The 15,696-nt window shown below is 41.2% G+C and overlaps 1 protein-coding gene and 1 long non-coding RNA gene across 4 annotated transcripts in view; both read left to right on the top strand.

Moving 5' to 3' along the window:
* The window catches only part of LOC308089742, a 376,982-nt gene that overhangs the window by 351,026 nt on the left and 10,260 nt on the right, over positions 1-15,696 (top strand). The window lies entirely within an intron of this gene.
* The window catches only part of LOC308089739 (uncharacterized protein), a 35,377-nt gene that overhangs the window by 9,602 nt on the left and 10,079 nt on the right, over positions 1-15,696 (top strand). For all 3 annotated transcript variants that reach the window (XM_080434632.1, XM_080434631.1, XM_080434633.1), the window contains exons 4-6: positions 505-622; positions 3,937-3,978; positions 7,374-7,686. In XM_080434632.1, coding sequence (XP_080290758.1) covers positions 505-622; positions 3,937-3,978; positions 7,374-7,686 — 473 coding nt within the window. The remainder of the gene's footprint in view (positions 1-504; positions 623-3,936; positions 3,979-7,373; positions 7,687-15,696) is intronic.

Here is a 15,696-nt window from a genome sequence, read left to right as displayed (position 1 = left end):
TAATTGTAAATAACAATTGAATAGGTAACAACTTGACAATGTAGAATCAAATGTACAATGCATTTTAACCACCAGTGATCTTTGGGGGTGTTCCAGGGGGTCCCCAGCTAAATGTGTTAATATCAGCATCACAATAATTTTAACCACTTTAACCTTTTATACTTTGGCTATTCAAAAATAGCAGATCTACAAGCCCATAGCTATGAGCTTGTAGATCTGCTATTTTTGAAAAATCGTGAAATCTTTTTGCAAACTATTGATATATATATATTTTTAAGAGAACATTTGTAACTTAAATCTTTGCTTCTGGGGGGTCCCTGGAACAAAATATTTTGAGATGGGGGTCCGCGGCCAAATTCATAATTGTGGGGGTCCTTGACATGAAAACGTGAGAACCACTGGTCTATATGACGATGAATTTTCATCAATTTTGTCACAATAGGTACAGCATGGCAGGTTTAAAGTGGTTAACGATCTCAACAGTAATGATGTTATGTTTTGCAGCCACCCGGAGTCCATCTTGAAAAGCAACTTGGTACACAGAGCAACGGCCGAATCTGGCCGGACGGCGAAGAAGAACGTCCCTCCTAAATCACAACCTGGAATACCACTTGATCTGAAGGTGTGCTGTGTGTGTGTGTGTGTGTGTGTGTGCATATAGAACCGTCTTAATGTGGTGCTGAGGGGCAATGCTATCCAAATGAACATCATATTATAATAAGATCTCCGTCAAGCCCTTACATTTCCCCCACTTGATTGTGTATAACACGGGTCTTCAACAGGGGGTCCTTAGGGTTACTACAGGGGGTCCTCCAAATCTTTGTGTGATAGGATATTTTTTTTTTACATTAACCACTTAGCCATAGCATCCCTATTCTGAGAAGAACTTTTGCCAAAAATAGCAGATCTACAAGCTCACAACGCCTCGCGCTGCGAGGCGTTGTGAGCTTGTAGATCGGCTATTTTTCGGCAAAGAGGTTTGGTGTAGAGGGGAAAAAGAGCAGACCAAGTAAAAAAAAATAAGTTTAATCTGAAACACAATTTTATACAAAATAGTGGGGGTCCCTGCTTCATCCCTCTCTCAGCTAGGGGGTCCTTGGCCTGAAAAACGTCGAAGACCCCTGGTGTATAGTTTGTTAATACCCCCCCCCCCCAGTCTAAATTAGTGGTGGCAAAATGTAGTCCATGGCTGGCTGAGATTTATTTTAGGAGGTATATATTATCATATAGATATTATACCAATGTTCTCTCTCTCTATCGCTTGGCTTTGTGTGCGTGTGTGTGTGTGTGTGTGTGTGTGTGTGTGCGTGCGCACGTGCGTGTGTTGTGGCATTGTGACGTGTGATGTGTGTGTAGTTGTGTGTGCCTGCGATGTGAGCTTGTTGATTTTGGGGTGGTGGTGGTGGTGTGGTGGACGGTGTGGGGGCGAAGCAACAGCCCTCCTTTTTTCACGCCGTCGTTAAAAGAGATTTGCTGTGTTGTCATGGAAACCGTGCACACGCGAGCGAGAGAGGGTGGACAGCGCTCTCCTGGAGCCTGACCACGCTGATTCGCTGCTCTAAAGCTGCAGGCTGCAGGCCGCTCAGCCCCGACACAGCTATAGCCAACGCTGTCGGGCAGAGAAAACACGTATCTCCATTAAAAGCTAAAATAACCCATTTGGACCCATTTACAACACATGTACGTTGCTATATACTGTACATAGCAACAAGAACCCCAAAAGGGGTTCCTGTCCTGAAAGGTATAGTTACAAATAGGGGTTCCCGCCGAAATGGGATAAACAAAGTTCTGCTTTGTGGTGATGCAGACTGTGCTAGTGGATCTCAAACCTTTTCATGTCAAGGACCCCCAAATTGACACTTATTAGTCCGCGGCGCGGACTCCCAATTGAAAAGATATGTCAAGGACCCCAATTCATGTTGTAAAATCAATATTAATTTAACTCAGAGAGTGTACAAATGGAACCAAATGCACCCGATAGCGTCCATTTGGTTCCATTTGTACACTCTCTGAGTTACAGACCCATTTGGTTCCTAATTATCCATCATTTAGCTGGGGACCCCCTGGAACTCCCCCAAGGACCCCACTTTGAGAAGCAATGGTGTAGGGCATTGGTACTCAAAGTGGGGTCCAGGGGGGGGGGGGCAGCAAAAGTAGTTAATATAGCATCACAATAGCTGATCTACAAGCTGTGAAAAGTTTTTGAAAAATATAAATCTTCTCTTCTGTGGGTCCCTGGCACAAAACCTTGTCACGTGCAGTCAAATACATTTGGGGGTCCTTGACTTGAAAGGGTTTGAGAACCACTGGTGTATAGGGAGAAGAATACTGAGGTGAAAAAAAGACGTTCATTAATGAGGAAGGCAGTAGAGAACCTACGTGTATCACCATATTTAATGTTTTCGTACATTAATGTATTAATATAATTGTATAATTTATCTCTATATTTCAACTGTTAATGTTTTTCGTACATTAACGCCCTGTACTTCGTCATACGAGAGCGTCGCTCAAATAGTAGCGAAAACAGCCGATCTACAAGCTCAGCTTGTGAGCCTGTAGATGGGTTATAGGTTTCTGAAACGTTGTAAAGTGAAAGTGTGGTTAAGTGTGTCTGTGGGTTTATACATATTTAACCAATGGAAAGTGTTAACAGGAGCTTGAGACTAAATATAACAACTACATTTACATTGGAAAAAAGCTAATTTTTTTTCCATTTCCTGAAAAGTCACAGTTTTGTACATACAAGGTTTCCGCCCAACGGCTACAATATCAATTGTGTGTGTGTGTGTGTGTGTGTGTGTGTGTGTGTGTGTGTGTGTGTGTGTGTGTGTGTGTGTGTGTGTGGGGGGGTCCTTCACATGAAAACGTGAACGTGACGGCAGGACCATTTCACTCTTCATGTGAAATGTTCCTGTCTTCTTCCATGCTGAATTTACACATTACAGATATTTACTAATAGTGATTTTTAAAAGTGGGGTCCGGGGACCCCCAGGGGTCCTTCGGGGGGTTCCAGGGGGTCCCCAGCAAAATGTGTTATTATTATAGCATCACAATGATTTTTACCTTTTTATACTTTGGCTATTCAAAAATAGCAGATCTACAAGCTCATAGCGCGGCACCGAGTGCCACGCTATGAGCTTGTAGATCTGCTATTTTTTTTTAATTGTGAAAAATTGTGCAAACCTTTGAATATATATTTTTAAGCGAACATTTGTTACTCAAATCTTTGCTTCTGGGGGTCCCTGGAACAAAATATTTGAGATGGGGGTCCGCGGCCAAATACATATCATTTTGGGGGTCCTTGACATGGAAAAGTTTGAGAACCACTGATTTACATGACACAGAATGTCTCTCTCCACACGACAACCTAATCATGCAGACAGCAGAGCGAGATCAGGCATGGGCCCCAACACCATTTTGACACAGCTGAATCAATAGCTGTGATTATATCAAAAAGCAGATATCAGACCAGTCAGTATAGATTCGTAATGTCATATATTATGTGTATGCTCAATAAAACACACTGCAATAATAATACACGCACGGAAGCAGGATAATGAAAACAAAGCCAATGGCTTTCTTGGGGTTTTTTAATTCCTATTAGCTGACCTTGTATTGAACTGTGCTTTTCCCTGCAAACTTCTAATAAAGTATTCAATCATGATTGGACGCAAAAGATATTCAAAACGAAAATTGCAGGCTAGTTGTAACTTAAAGGTCAGGGAACCAAGTCAAACTTAATTAGATGATGACGTGTCATATCACTTAACATGCATGGCATTGTCTCTCTCAACCGGTTTAACTCTGAGGAAGTGAGTGCTGTGCTCCCTCTACAGGTGTGTCTGTGTAACTGACTACAATGTTTTACTAGTATTGAGCTCTTGTCTGTGGCTTTCCAACAGTAATGTATGTGTAATGTCTCTGTTAAACCCACAGGTGTCAGTAAGTGAGCACACGTCTCCTCCAGCAGTAGAAAAGGTATGTAAGTCCACAGTGTTGTAGAGCCTTTGAGCAATGGAAATTTGCCTTGCAATGTCTTTTGTGTGTCTTCCACAAAACATTTTAGAACTACTTTCAAGATTATGTTATTATCCTGTTATTATCCTGGCTATTAAAAAATAGCAGATATACAAGCGCATAGTGCGGCACCGAGTGCCGCACTATGAGCTTGTAGATCTACTATTTTTGAAAAATCGTGAAAAATATATATTTGTAATTCCTAAAAAAAAACTGTTAGGATTTAGAAAACATGCCTGCCTTGTTGTCTTGTGTCTTTTAGAACTACATTCAACATCATGTCATTATCCTGTCACGTCCTACACTCTGTGATTTGTTCTAACGTGACTACTCTTAACTGCTTTTTTTTACAATGTTTGAGTTAAGATAATAAATCACTAGCTGTAGACATGCTGTATAGGTGGGCTAACACTCATCAGTTCCTCTTCCCTAGTTATATCTAAATCCAATCTGTCATCTGGACATAAAAAGAGCAGGTCTGAAACCGCTTCCTCAAATGTCCCTGCAAATGTTTGATTCCCAGAGAGCAGTAACGTGGCTCTGTTTGGTATCCCCCTCACGCTGCTACACCACCACCACCATCACCCCCACCCACCCTCGCTGAGTAACAGGAAATGGTGGTTAAGGCCAGCTGTCCCCTTACTCTCTCAGCCCACCAGATCCTCTTTCTCCCAGCATTCTGATTCTCTGGGCTTCCAAGCTTGTCTGGACGGCACACAGCCTCTCTCTCTCTCTCTCTCTCTCTCTCTCTCTCTCTCTCTCTCTCTCTCTCTCTCTCTCTCTCTCTCTCTCTCTCTCTCTCTCTCTCTCTCTCTCTCTCTCTCTCTCTCTCTCTCTCTCTCTCTCTCTCTCTCTCTCTCTCTCTCTCTCTGGGGAAGAGCTATACACTGAGCTGTCCTCCTGTTGGCTCCTTCATCAATCCAGCCACAGGCTGCATGGGGACTTGGGTTAGAGTTTTTCTGGGAGTTTTTGAGCACTATCTGTCCCTTCCTTTCTCTCTCCCCAACTCTCTCTCTCTCCCTCCCCCCCTCTCTCTCCCTCTCTCTCTCTCTCTCTCTCTATCCCCTCATTTTGTCTCTCTTTCTCTCTCTCTAGTGCGTGTGCGTGCGTTCAGGTGACACGTACTGTGAGAACAGCTGAATCACTGAGGATAGGCGGGGGGATTTTTCTGGACTGCCCTAGAACAGATGGTTGATGAACTTGATCAGGGAATTAAAACGGCCGGAGACGGGAGAGAACGCGGTCAGCGTCGGGGGGCGCAGATGGATAGGAATTGTGGGGATGGTCTCCGGAGATTTAGGGGCCGAGCCGAGTTTCTATCTTTTGCTCCCTCTCTCCCGCCAGCCCAGCGAGATACTGCCCTTTTCCCTCCACATGCGTCTATATGCGAGACTCGCCCTTTGTGCGGGCCCCTGCATGTCTCTGGCCAGCCCATACACGTGGGACTGCAACCAGCGTCCCCACCTTATGACATTTGGCTCAACGGAAGCAAGCCAAGAATTCCTCCCTAAGCCTTCCCTTTCAGAGAGTCATTATTTCACAGGCGATGGAAATACACAGTGAACTCCGGAGCATTAACCCATTAAGACCGGGAACGCATCTGTGTCATTTTTAGATTTATTTGGCTATTAAAAAAAATGCATTTAAAAAAAAATCTTTGAATATATATATTTTTAAAGCGAACATTTGTAACTCAAATCTTTGCTCCTGGGGGATTCTACAAATGTCTTCTAAATCCCAACAGTTTTCTGAAACGTTGCTATAATATCAGTGGTTCTCAAACATTTTCATGTCAAGGACCCCCAAAATGATATGTATTTGGCCGCGGACCCCCATCTCAAAATGTTTAGTTCCAGGGACCCCCAGAAGCAAAGATATGAGTTCAAAATGTTCGCTTTAAAAATATATATATTCAAAGATTTGCACACATTTTCACAATGTTTCAAAAATAGCAGATATACAAGCTCATAGCGCGGCACTCAGTGCCGCGCTATGAGCTTGTAGATCTGCTATTTTTGAAACAGCTTCTTTTTTAATAGCCTAGTCTAGTATAAAAGTATAAAATATGGAGGTCACACAGATACGTTCCGGGTCTTAATGTGTTAATCTAGCTCTGAAGGTGTAATAATTGACCTGTGAGGGTCCCTCGTGGGCCAACGAGGGTCCATTTTGACAGTTAACTTACCGCTCCAGATTTCACTGTGTAGGAAAGGGGCTGATTCGGTGCTGCAGATGTCACGGCTGTGCCTGGAAAGGAGGTGGAGATAGACTGAGAGAGATGGTTGATTAGGAAGGCGTACGATTAGAAAAGGAGATTAGTGTGCAGCGCTTGACGATCGTGCACCCCTCCACACACACCCTTACATTTTTCAAGATTCTTTATTGTCTCATTACTTGTGTAATGAATATGTATTTATATAAGAGAGTAACATTTTTGGCCTACAGATCTTCAATACTGCTGCAACAAAAAAAATAAACAAAAACAGAAAAATAGCAAAATAACAATAGAAACAGTTACAAAAAAGGGTCAGTCAGAGCTCTCAACTGGACATAGATTACACCTTGTCCGTGAAGTCACGACTCGTCAACACCACGTCTCTTATCTAAGCCCTTCCCTGGTCTTTGACCCGTTCAAGAATGTACTGTTTGCAGTGGTGGAAAAAGTACTCAAATTCTTTACTTAAGTAAAAGTACCAATACTGCAATATAAAAATACTCTGTTACAAGTAAAAGTCCAGAATAAAAAATGTACTTGATTAAAAGTACAAAAGTATTGGCATAAAAATGTACTTAAAGTACCAAAAGTAAAAGTACTAAATATTTGAAAATAGCCGATCTACAAGCTCACAACGCGTCGCGATGCGACGCGTTGTGAGCTTGTAGATCTGCTATTTTCAAATAGCCTATGTATAATATAGGGCTAAAGTGGTTAATGTATGTTTCATAATATCATAGTTTATATCTGAAAAGTAACTAGTAACTAAAGTTTTCAAATAATTGTAGTGGAGTAAAAGTACAATATTTGCCTCTGAGATGTAGTGGAGTAGAAGTAAAAATATTGGAAATTGAAAATACTCAAGTAAAGTACAAATACCTCAAAATTGTACTTAAGTACAGTACTTAAGTAAATGTTCTTAGTTACTTTCCACCACTGTGTGTGACCCACTTTCAACATCACATCCCACTGCTTCAGAACCACTGATGCAGTCTATCGGAGAGAGCAATGTACTAAATCGCGCGTCTGAGGATTCGATCGAACGCGGCGGGAACTTCTGACGCATGTGAATTAGCTGTCAACACGAATATTGATCTGTTTCCGTCACTCTTCCCTCCCCGTCACTCGTTTCCCCTCACAGTCTGAGCTGAAGACGTTGACGGGCGCCACCGAGGAGAACCCAGCTCCCCAGGCGGCTGTCTGTCACAGGGCTCCCCTGAGAGCCGCCGCCATCAACGTGAGACCGGCCGCGGCGAGCGTGAGGCCGGGCCCCATCAACGTGAGGTCCTCAGGCCCGGCCAGTCTGAGGCCGGCGACCGCCAGAGCGTCGTCCCCCGTCTCTACCGCCAGCGTCGCCAGAGGAGACTCTGGACTGACGTCGCGCACCGTCACAGCAGGTGTACACCAAAAGGAGACACAGGGCCTGCTGGTGCAAAGGCAGCCGATTGGCAAAGGTGAGTCACATATAAACATAAACATAAACCAGAGCAGTGGTTCCTGGCAGTGGTGGAAAAAGTACTCAAATGTCTTCAATCAATACCGCAATGTAGAAATACTCCATTACAGGTAAAAGTCCGGAATTCAAAATGTACTCGAGTAAAAGTATAAAAGTTTTGGCATCAAAATGTACTTTAAGTACCAAAAGTAGAAGTACTCATTATGCAAAATGTCCCATTTCAAGTTTTCAAATGTATACAAATCTCTTGAAAATAGCAGATCTACAAGCGATGCGACGCATTGTGAGCTTGTAGATCGTCTATTTTCAAATGGCCGAAATATATATAGGGCTGAAGTGTTTACTGTATGTTTTGTAATAATAATCAAAATCTACAAAGTAACTATAGTAACTAAAGTTTTCAAATAATTGTAGTGGAGTAGAAGTAAAAGTATTGGAGATTGGAAATACTCAAGTAAAGTACAAATACCTTAAAATTGTACATAAGTACAGTACTTAAGTAAATGTACTTAGTTACTTTCCACCACTGACAGCAGCACAACTAGAGCCGTGGTTTCCTGGAACTCTCAAGTATAGATTTTATAAGGAAAGTGTAAACCTTCCTTCATGCCACAAAACTGCCTATGAAGATGTTTCAAAAGAACCAAAAGTTTCATAGAAACTGTCTTTTATCTCTGTTTGGTGAAAGTCATTGGATGAATCCTGGTGAAGGTTGCATCATCGCATGCGTTCAGTCAGGTATTTAGCAAGAAATGACTTGTTAAACGCCCCGTCTGTTGTTGTTTGACGTTTGTGGTTACCATATGCAAATACATGGGAAGCAGTTACTTTAGTTTGAACAGGTAACACGTGGCTTCTACTGGTTGGTTAGTCTCAGTTATGTCACAAAAATCAACAGTAGTTTGTTGAATCAATATTTTCGGACAGCTTGTTCATCAGTACAGTAAAAAACAAAATGATGTTTTACGCATGCCCTGTATATCATATTCTGTGGATAACATCTTTCTACTGTGATAATGGATTTGAAATGCCATTGGTAATGATGAAATACCTAAAGAAGTGTGCTTGAACCCCTGTGGGTTAGCATGGCTGTATTACACTCTGGACGAGGTACATACAAATGGTGGCCCATTCATTCCAATGACATGGAATTAATGGATGTATTAAACTTTATGTTCTTTTGAAAATCTACCGTAGAAGTTACACATTTTGTATTAATTATGCTATTTTTTAAAACATTGTCTAACTCTAGATGTGGTCCTATTGTTCAATACTGGCATTATTTGACTAACTGTACAATTCAAAGACACAAGCGTTTCAGCTTGTTGTCACAATTTAAAGGTGGAAGATACCAGGCTGATGCTGTCGTTTGTTTTCAGTTTCTGGTTAAAAACTACAGCAGGTGTATGTCTTTTATTTTAAAACGAAAACAGCTAATACAAAATTATAAAAAAATAACTACACCAGGGTAAAAACATGGCAGGCTGCATAAGACGGACCTTATAGCACACCAGCTAATAAGATGAATGACGACACGTGAATGATCAGCTTTGAGGTGCTCTGGGCACACCCAGTGCCATCTATTAGAGAGTTACGCCAACTCCGTTCACTTCTTCGGGCCAGGTCTTCTACATACACATACATTGGTGAATAGTGACAAATCCCTGAACCGGAAGTACATGGGAATGCATTGAAGTGGACGGCTCCTTGTCACTATTTCCAGCTACATGAACCACGTGACCGACGCTGTTTCTGACCCCTCATTGGCGCAACTCTCTAATAGAAGGCTCTGGGCACACCTAAATCTAATACAACCATTATTAATTGGATTAGCTACAGCTGTGTTACTCACTAGCCTACCATGTTTTTAATCTGCTGTAGTTTTTTAACCTGAACTGGTAAACAAACTTCAAAACCAGCCTCGAGTTTCATACCCCTTTAAGGGGCCTAGATGCTTCGACTCAATTACAACAATAATTTAATATACATGACATACTCATCCTAAACTGTCATTTTGGAGAAAGAGGGGATTTTTCATCACTTTTCTAAACTATTATTTTATTTATATTACTTGTTTTATTAGCTAGGATATGGTGGCAAAAAAAACAAAACAGGAGAATGGGGGTTTGACGTGTGACAAGTTTGTGAGCTGGATTTGAGTGCCACAATACTGAGTTAGCCAGCATGACAACCCTCAGCCCCAGTGCGCCAAACACGACAACTCCTTTTTCTCTTCCCCACTTCCACTCGGGAGTCTAATAATGTCTGAGCAGAGTTGAGTGGGCCTAGTCCGAGAGCAAGTCCCCCAGAAGAGAGGTTTCTCACACTGCAGCAGTCAGAGAAAGAGAGAGAGAGAGTGAGAGAAAAAGAGAGATGGATTTATTTTCCCAAGGACAGTCGCCTTGCCAAATAGTGCCTCAGCCCGCTGGAATCTTTATGGATTGGCAGAGTAAAAAAGAGGCCAGCCTTGAGGGGAACAAGCTTCTGTGACTGTGTGGATTGTGTCACAGTCCCATATTTGCTGCTCCACACCTGCCTGTTTGCTAGCCTCACTATTGTCTCCGCTGGAACACAGTACGTGTCAGCAGCACAAATAAAAGAAAAAACTAATTTTATAATGGACTGCACCTGGGCGTTTCAGTTAGTTGAACACAGTGGGGCCATCCTTGTAAAACGGATAGTTTTGGATGTCTACGTAACAAATAACTTCTATAATAATTCATTGTGAGTTCCACTTTCATACCCATATCACATTAAACATACCTTGGCAGAGAACGAAGTAGCATGGGGACCCATTTAGTCTGTGCATATACAAGTGCACTCTCTCCCTTCCGTCTAACAACACAGCAGAAATTCTAATGAGACGCTATTGCTAATACCGTAAATCATGGGGTTCTACGGTTTCTACATTCAATACTATAATAATTGCCAGAGATTGTTCTACAACCGCTCCATAATGCGGTGGTAAGGTTGCAACCCATACTTCATGACCGTATGCACCTATTAGCATGAAGCTTGACAATTTGTCTCTGTTGTTGCTGCTACAACAGCTTCTGTGTCTCAAACAATAAAACACAGCACATTTTCTCTTATCATTAACCACTTACGCCATATTTCAAAAATAGCTAAACTAGCTAGTTTACACACACATAATATATATATATATATATATATATATATATATATATATATATATATATATATATATATCATATTTAAAATATTATATTTTATTATTTCTGACATTTATCGGAAATGTTTTGAACTTTTTCGCCTACAATTCATCCCAAAATAGGGGATGTCAGGTTGAAAGTGTTACTGCAACATAAACTGGAATGTATCAATTCACATTTCACAGACACCATAGACTAAATTGTCTCCTGTCCACAACAAAGCCATGTATAACATGTATAACTAATAAAACACATTTCTATTTACTTATGTACTTATGTATTTATTTGTATTTTTTTTGGTCCATGTGACTATCAAAAACATCACGTGAGTTTTCTGAAAAACGTATGTTACTATATCAGTGGTGCTCACACTTTTTCATGTCAAGGACCCCCAAAATTATATGTGTTTGGCCGCGGACCCCCCATCTCAAATATTTCGTTCCATGGACGCCCAGAAGCAAAGATTTTATTTAAAAAATACATATATTGAAAGATTTGCACAAATTGTCACGATTTAAAAAAATAATAGCAGATCTACAAGCTCGGAGCACGGCACGAAGATACGCTTGTATCTGCTATTTTTTTAATAGCCAAAGTATAAAATAATGTTTTTTTTTTAAATTACACATGCAGATGCTTTTCCGGTTTTAATGGGTTAAATCAATTTGGCTTAATTTAAACAATTAACTTGCATGAATACATCATGCTGGCACCAATAAAAGGATACCAATACTTACCAGGCAGTGTGACAGCATGTAGCGCTAACAACCCTACAGTGACACTGGTTGGCAGCGCTAACCAATTAGCTATATGTTCTTCTAAGCATTACATTTTAAAAGTAGAACAAAGGTTAGCAACGGAGTGACCCTAATGACCAAAGCTAACAAAGCCAAGTAATGGCTAATTTATACTCCTTCCTACGACGGTGTCCAAGCCCAAAAATAGCAGATCTACAAGCTCATGCACAAGCTTGTAGACCGCCTATATTTGCTGCAGGACACCATCCTGCAACTATAAGGCTTGAGACAGAATGACTAGAGCATTGGTTATCAAAGTGGGGTCCGGGGACCCCCAGGGGTCCTTGGAGGGGTTCCAGGTGGTCCCCAGCAAAATGTGTTAATATAGCATCACAATAATTTCAACCTTTTATACTTTGGCTATTAAAAAATAGCAGATATACAAGCTCATAGCACGGCACCGAGTGCCGCGCTATGAGCTTGTAGATCTGCTATTTTCGAATAATCATGAACCTTTTTGCAAACCTTTGAATATATATATATTGTTAAACGAACATTTGTAACTAAAATCTTTGCTTCTGGGGGTCCCTGGAACAAAATATTTTGAGATGGGGGTCCGCGACCAAATGCATACCATTTTGGGGGTCCTTGACACGAAAAGGTTTGAGAACCACTGCCTAGAGGATTATAACGTTCTCAGCAATGTTACCATATACTCCTTTGACAAGAAGCTACAAGCATTTACCTGCCGAATCATGTTTGTGCTTCTTTGTGCTTGAATCTCCTCACATCTCTGGCTTTGCTTTGTTGCTTGTTGTTTGTTGTTGTGTACTGTAGTCAACCTTGCATTCCTAACACTCGCCTGTTTGTAGTGTTGGTGATCTATAGGAAGCTTATTCTACCATTACTACTCTCATGGTAACTTGGTATAGATGGGAGTATGCGCTAATGGCCTGCAATGGCAGTGTAACAAGTTATATTTTAAGCTTCTATACCTGTCAGGCTAACTATTTTCTGTTGTTGAATCTTTAAGTATTTTATTAGTGAATCTTGCAAGACTTTACTAACTTTGATAATTAACTACTTTAATAACTATTTAAACAACTATGACAGTGTTTCCCCAAGTCCCCTTGGTTGAACAGATCACTCAGCTCACCACCACACACACACACACACACACACACACACACACACACACACACACACACACACACACACACACACACACACACACACACACACACACACACACACACACACACACACACACACACACACACACACACACACACACACACACACACACACACACACACAGTGACCCACTTATACAGACAGACAGTGGAAGGTTAAATCAGCACCATCTAGTGGCGATGCACTTATACTGTAGGAAAACCAATCAAATCTAAATCCCCCTGTTGGACAAATGGCCACACTACAAGCAAGGAGAAGAAGTTTGTCCTGTTTTTTGTTTTAGGCAGTGGTGGAAAGTAACTAAGTACATTTACTCAAGTACTGTACTTACTTAAGTATAATGTTGAGGTATTTGTACTACTACAAATGTTGTACTGTTACTCCACTACAATTATTTGAACACTTTAGTTACTAGTTACTTTGTACATTTTGATTATTACAAAACCACTTCAGCCCTATTTAAACTTTGGCAATTTGAAAATAGCAGATCTACAAGCTCACAACGTGTCACGAAGCGACACGTTGCAAGCTTGTAGATCTGCTATTTTCAAAGGATTTTTATACATTTTATATATTTGAAAACTTGTGAAATGCCTAACGAGTACTTTTACTTTTGGTCCTTTAAGTACATTTTGATACCAATACTTATGTACTTTTACTCATTTATACATTGTAGTTTTGGTACTTTTACTTAAGTAAAACATTTTAGTACTTTTTCCACCACTGGTTTCAGGCTCATAATTTAGGAGGATTTCAAGGGGCCTGTGCAGACAGGGGCCCTCAAAAATGCCGCAGTTTGTAGATTTAATTATTATATTATATATACTTGGACATATATAGAGATGTGTTGTCACTGGGGTTGTGAAATTGCTGGTAGCATTTTAAAAGACCAAAAGACACAGTGAGCATGGAGTTGTCTCAACTAAGAGTTCTTTCAAAAACAAAAACATAGATTTTCACTTTTATCCTCATAACAGATTAATGGGTGAGGATTGGGCCAATATCTCAAACTGAAAACACAACTAGGCCCAACCAGGGCATTCCAAACAAAATGAGGGGGAAAACTCACGGCCGCTCTCATAGTTATTCCCACATTGTAACGGCCAGTCTGATCGTGAGAAGTTAGCACATAAATCATTTTTAAAATGGTATTGTGGTGTTTTTACGGCCTTACATTGGGTTAGCATTATCAGGGTCTTTTTTCAGGCCAAAGCTTTGAATGCTCCATAGATTTGTTTGACAGCACTATCATCACTGCCGTGTTAAAAATGTTTTTAGTTTGTTTGTTTGTTTGTTTGCTTACCCATTATATTTGCAAAAATTACAATTTTGAGATACTTTTACTTTACTGGAGTATTTCAATTTTTTTGTACTTTTACTTCTACTCGACAACATCTCAGAGGCAAATATTGTACTTTTACTCCACTACAATTATTTGAAAACTTTAGTTACTCGTTACTTTGGCGATATAAAGTAACATTATAAAACACACAATAAACACTTTAGCCCTATTTTATACCTAGGCTATTTGAAAATAGCCAATCAACAAGCATGCGATGCATTGTGAGCTTGTAGATCTGCTATTTTCAAACATTTTAGTACTTTTACTTGTGGTACTTTAAGTACATTTTGATACCAATACCTTTGTGCTTTTACTCAAGTAAATTTTGAGTTCCGGATTTTCACTTGTAACAGAGTATTTCTACATTGCAGTAGGCCTATTGATACTTTTACTTAAGTAAAACATTTGAGTACTTTTCCCACCACTGCTCAGGTGGATGATGAGCATTAATCATGCACAGCATGTGTGCTGCATGTGTTCATGGCAGAGCGGCCATCTTTTCTGGTCAGGGTCACTTCATGCTACTGGCCTGTCAATAAATACAGGGTCAGTCTGTGTTTGTGTGTGTGCATACTTCTGTGTGTGCAATGTGCATGTACATTTGTGTGTTTCTGCATGTGTATGTGCTTGTGTGCAAGGTGTGTGTGTGTGTGTGTGTGTGTCAGTTAGGGATAGTGTTAATATGATATGTGTCTATGTACGAGTACATACGTGTATCAGTCTCTATAGCAGCTGGCTGTGTGTGTGTGTGTGTGTGTGTGTGTGTGTGTGTGTGTGTGTGTGTGTGTGTGTGTGTGTGTGTGTGTGTGTGTGTGTGTGTGTGTGTGTGTGTACGTGTGTGTACGGGGTATGCGTGTGTGTCTGTACGGGGTGTGTGTGTGCTGTACGGGGTGTGTGTGTGTGTGTGTCTGTACGGGGGTATGCGTGTGTGTGTCTGTTCGGGGTATGCGTGTGTGTGTGTGCTTGTGTCTGTACAGGGTATGTGTGTGTGTGTGTGTGTGTGTGTGTGTGTGTGTGTGTGTCTGTCTGTACAGGGTATGTGTGTGTGTGTGTGTGTGTGTGTGTGTTTACAGGGTATGTGCGTGTGTGTGTGTGTGTGTCTGTAGAGGGTGTGTGTGTGTGTGTGTGTGTGTGTGTGTGTGTGTGTGTGTGTGTGTGTGTGTGTGTGTGTGTGTGTGTGTGTGTGTGTGTGTGTGTGTGTGTGTGCGCGTGTGTGTGTGTGTACAGGGTATGTGTGTGTGTGTGTGTGTGTGTGTGTGTGTGTGTCTGTAGAGGGTATGTGGGTATGTGTGTGTGTGTGTGTGTGTGTCTGTACAGGGTGTGTGTGTGTGTGTGTGTGTGTGTGTGTGTGTGTGTGTGTGTGTGTGTGTGTGTGTGTGTGTGTGTCTGTAGAGGGTATGTGCGTGTGTGTGTGTGTGTGTGTGTGTGTGTGTGTGTGTGTGTGTGTGTGTGTGTGTGTGTGTGTGTGTGTGTGTGTGTGTGTGTGTGTGTGTGTGTGTGTCTGTACAGGGTGTGTGTGTGTCTGTAGAGGGTATGTGCGTGTGTGTGCATGTGCATCATGC

This window comes from Gymnoscopelus braueri (assembly GCF_963280865.1).
Source record: "Gymnoscopelus braueri genome assembly, chromosome: 8".
Taxonomy (NCBI): Eukaryota; Metazoa; Chordata; class Actinopteri; order Myctophiformes; family Myctophidae; genus Gymnoscopelus; species Gymnoscopelus braueri.
Note: the sequence above shows the minus strand (reverse complement) of the source record. Positions and strands in the feature narration are given on the sequence as shown.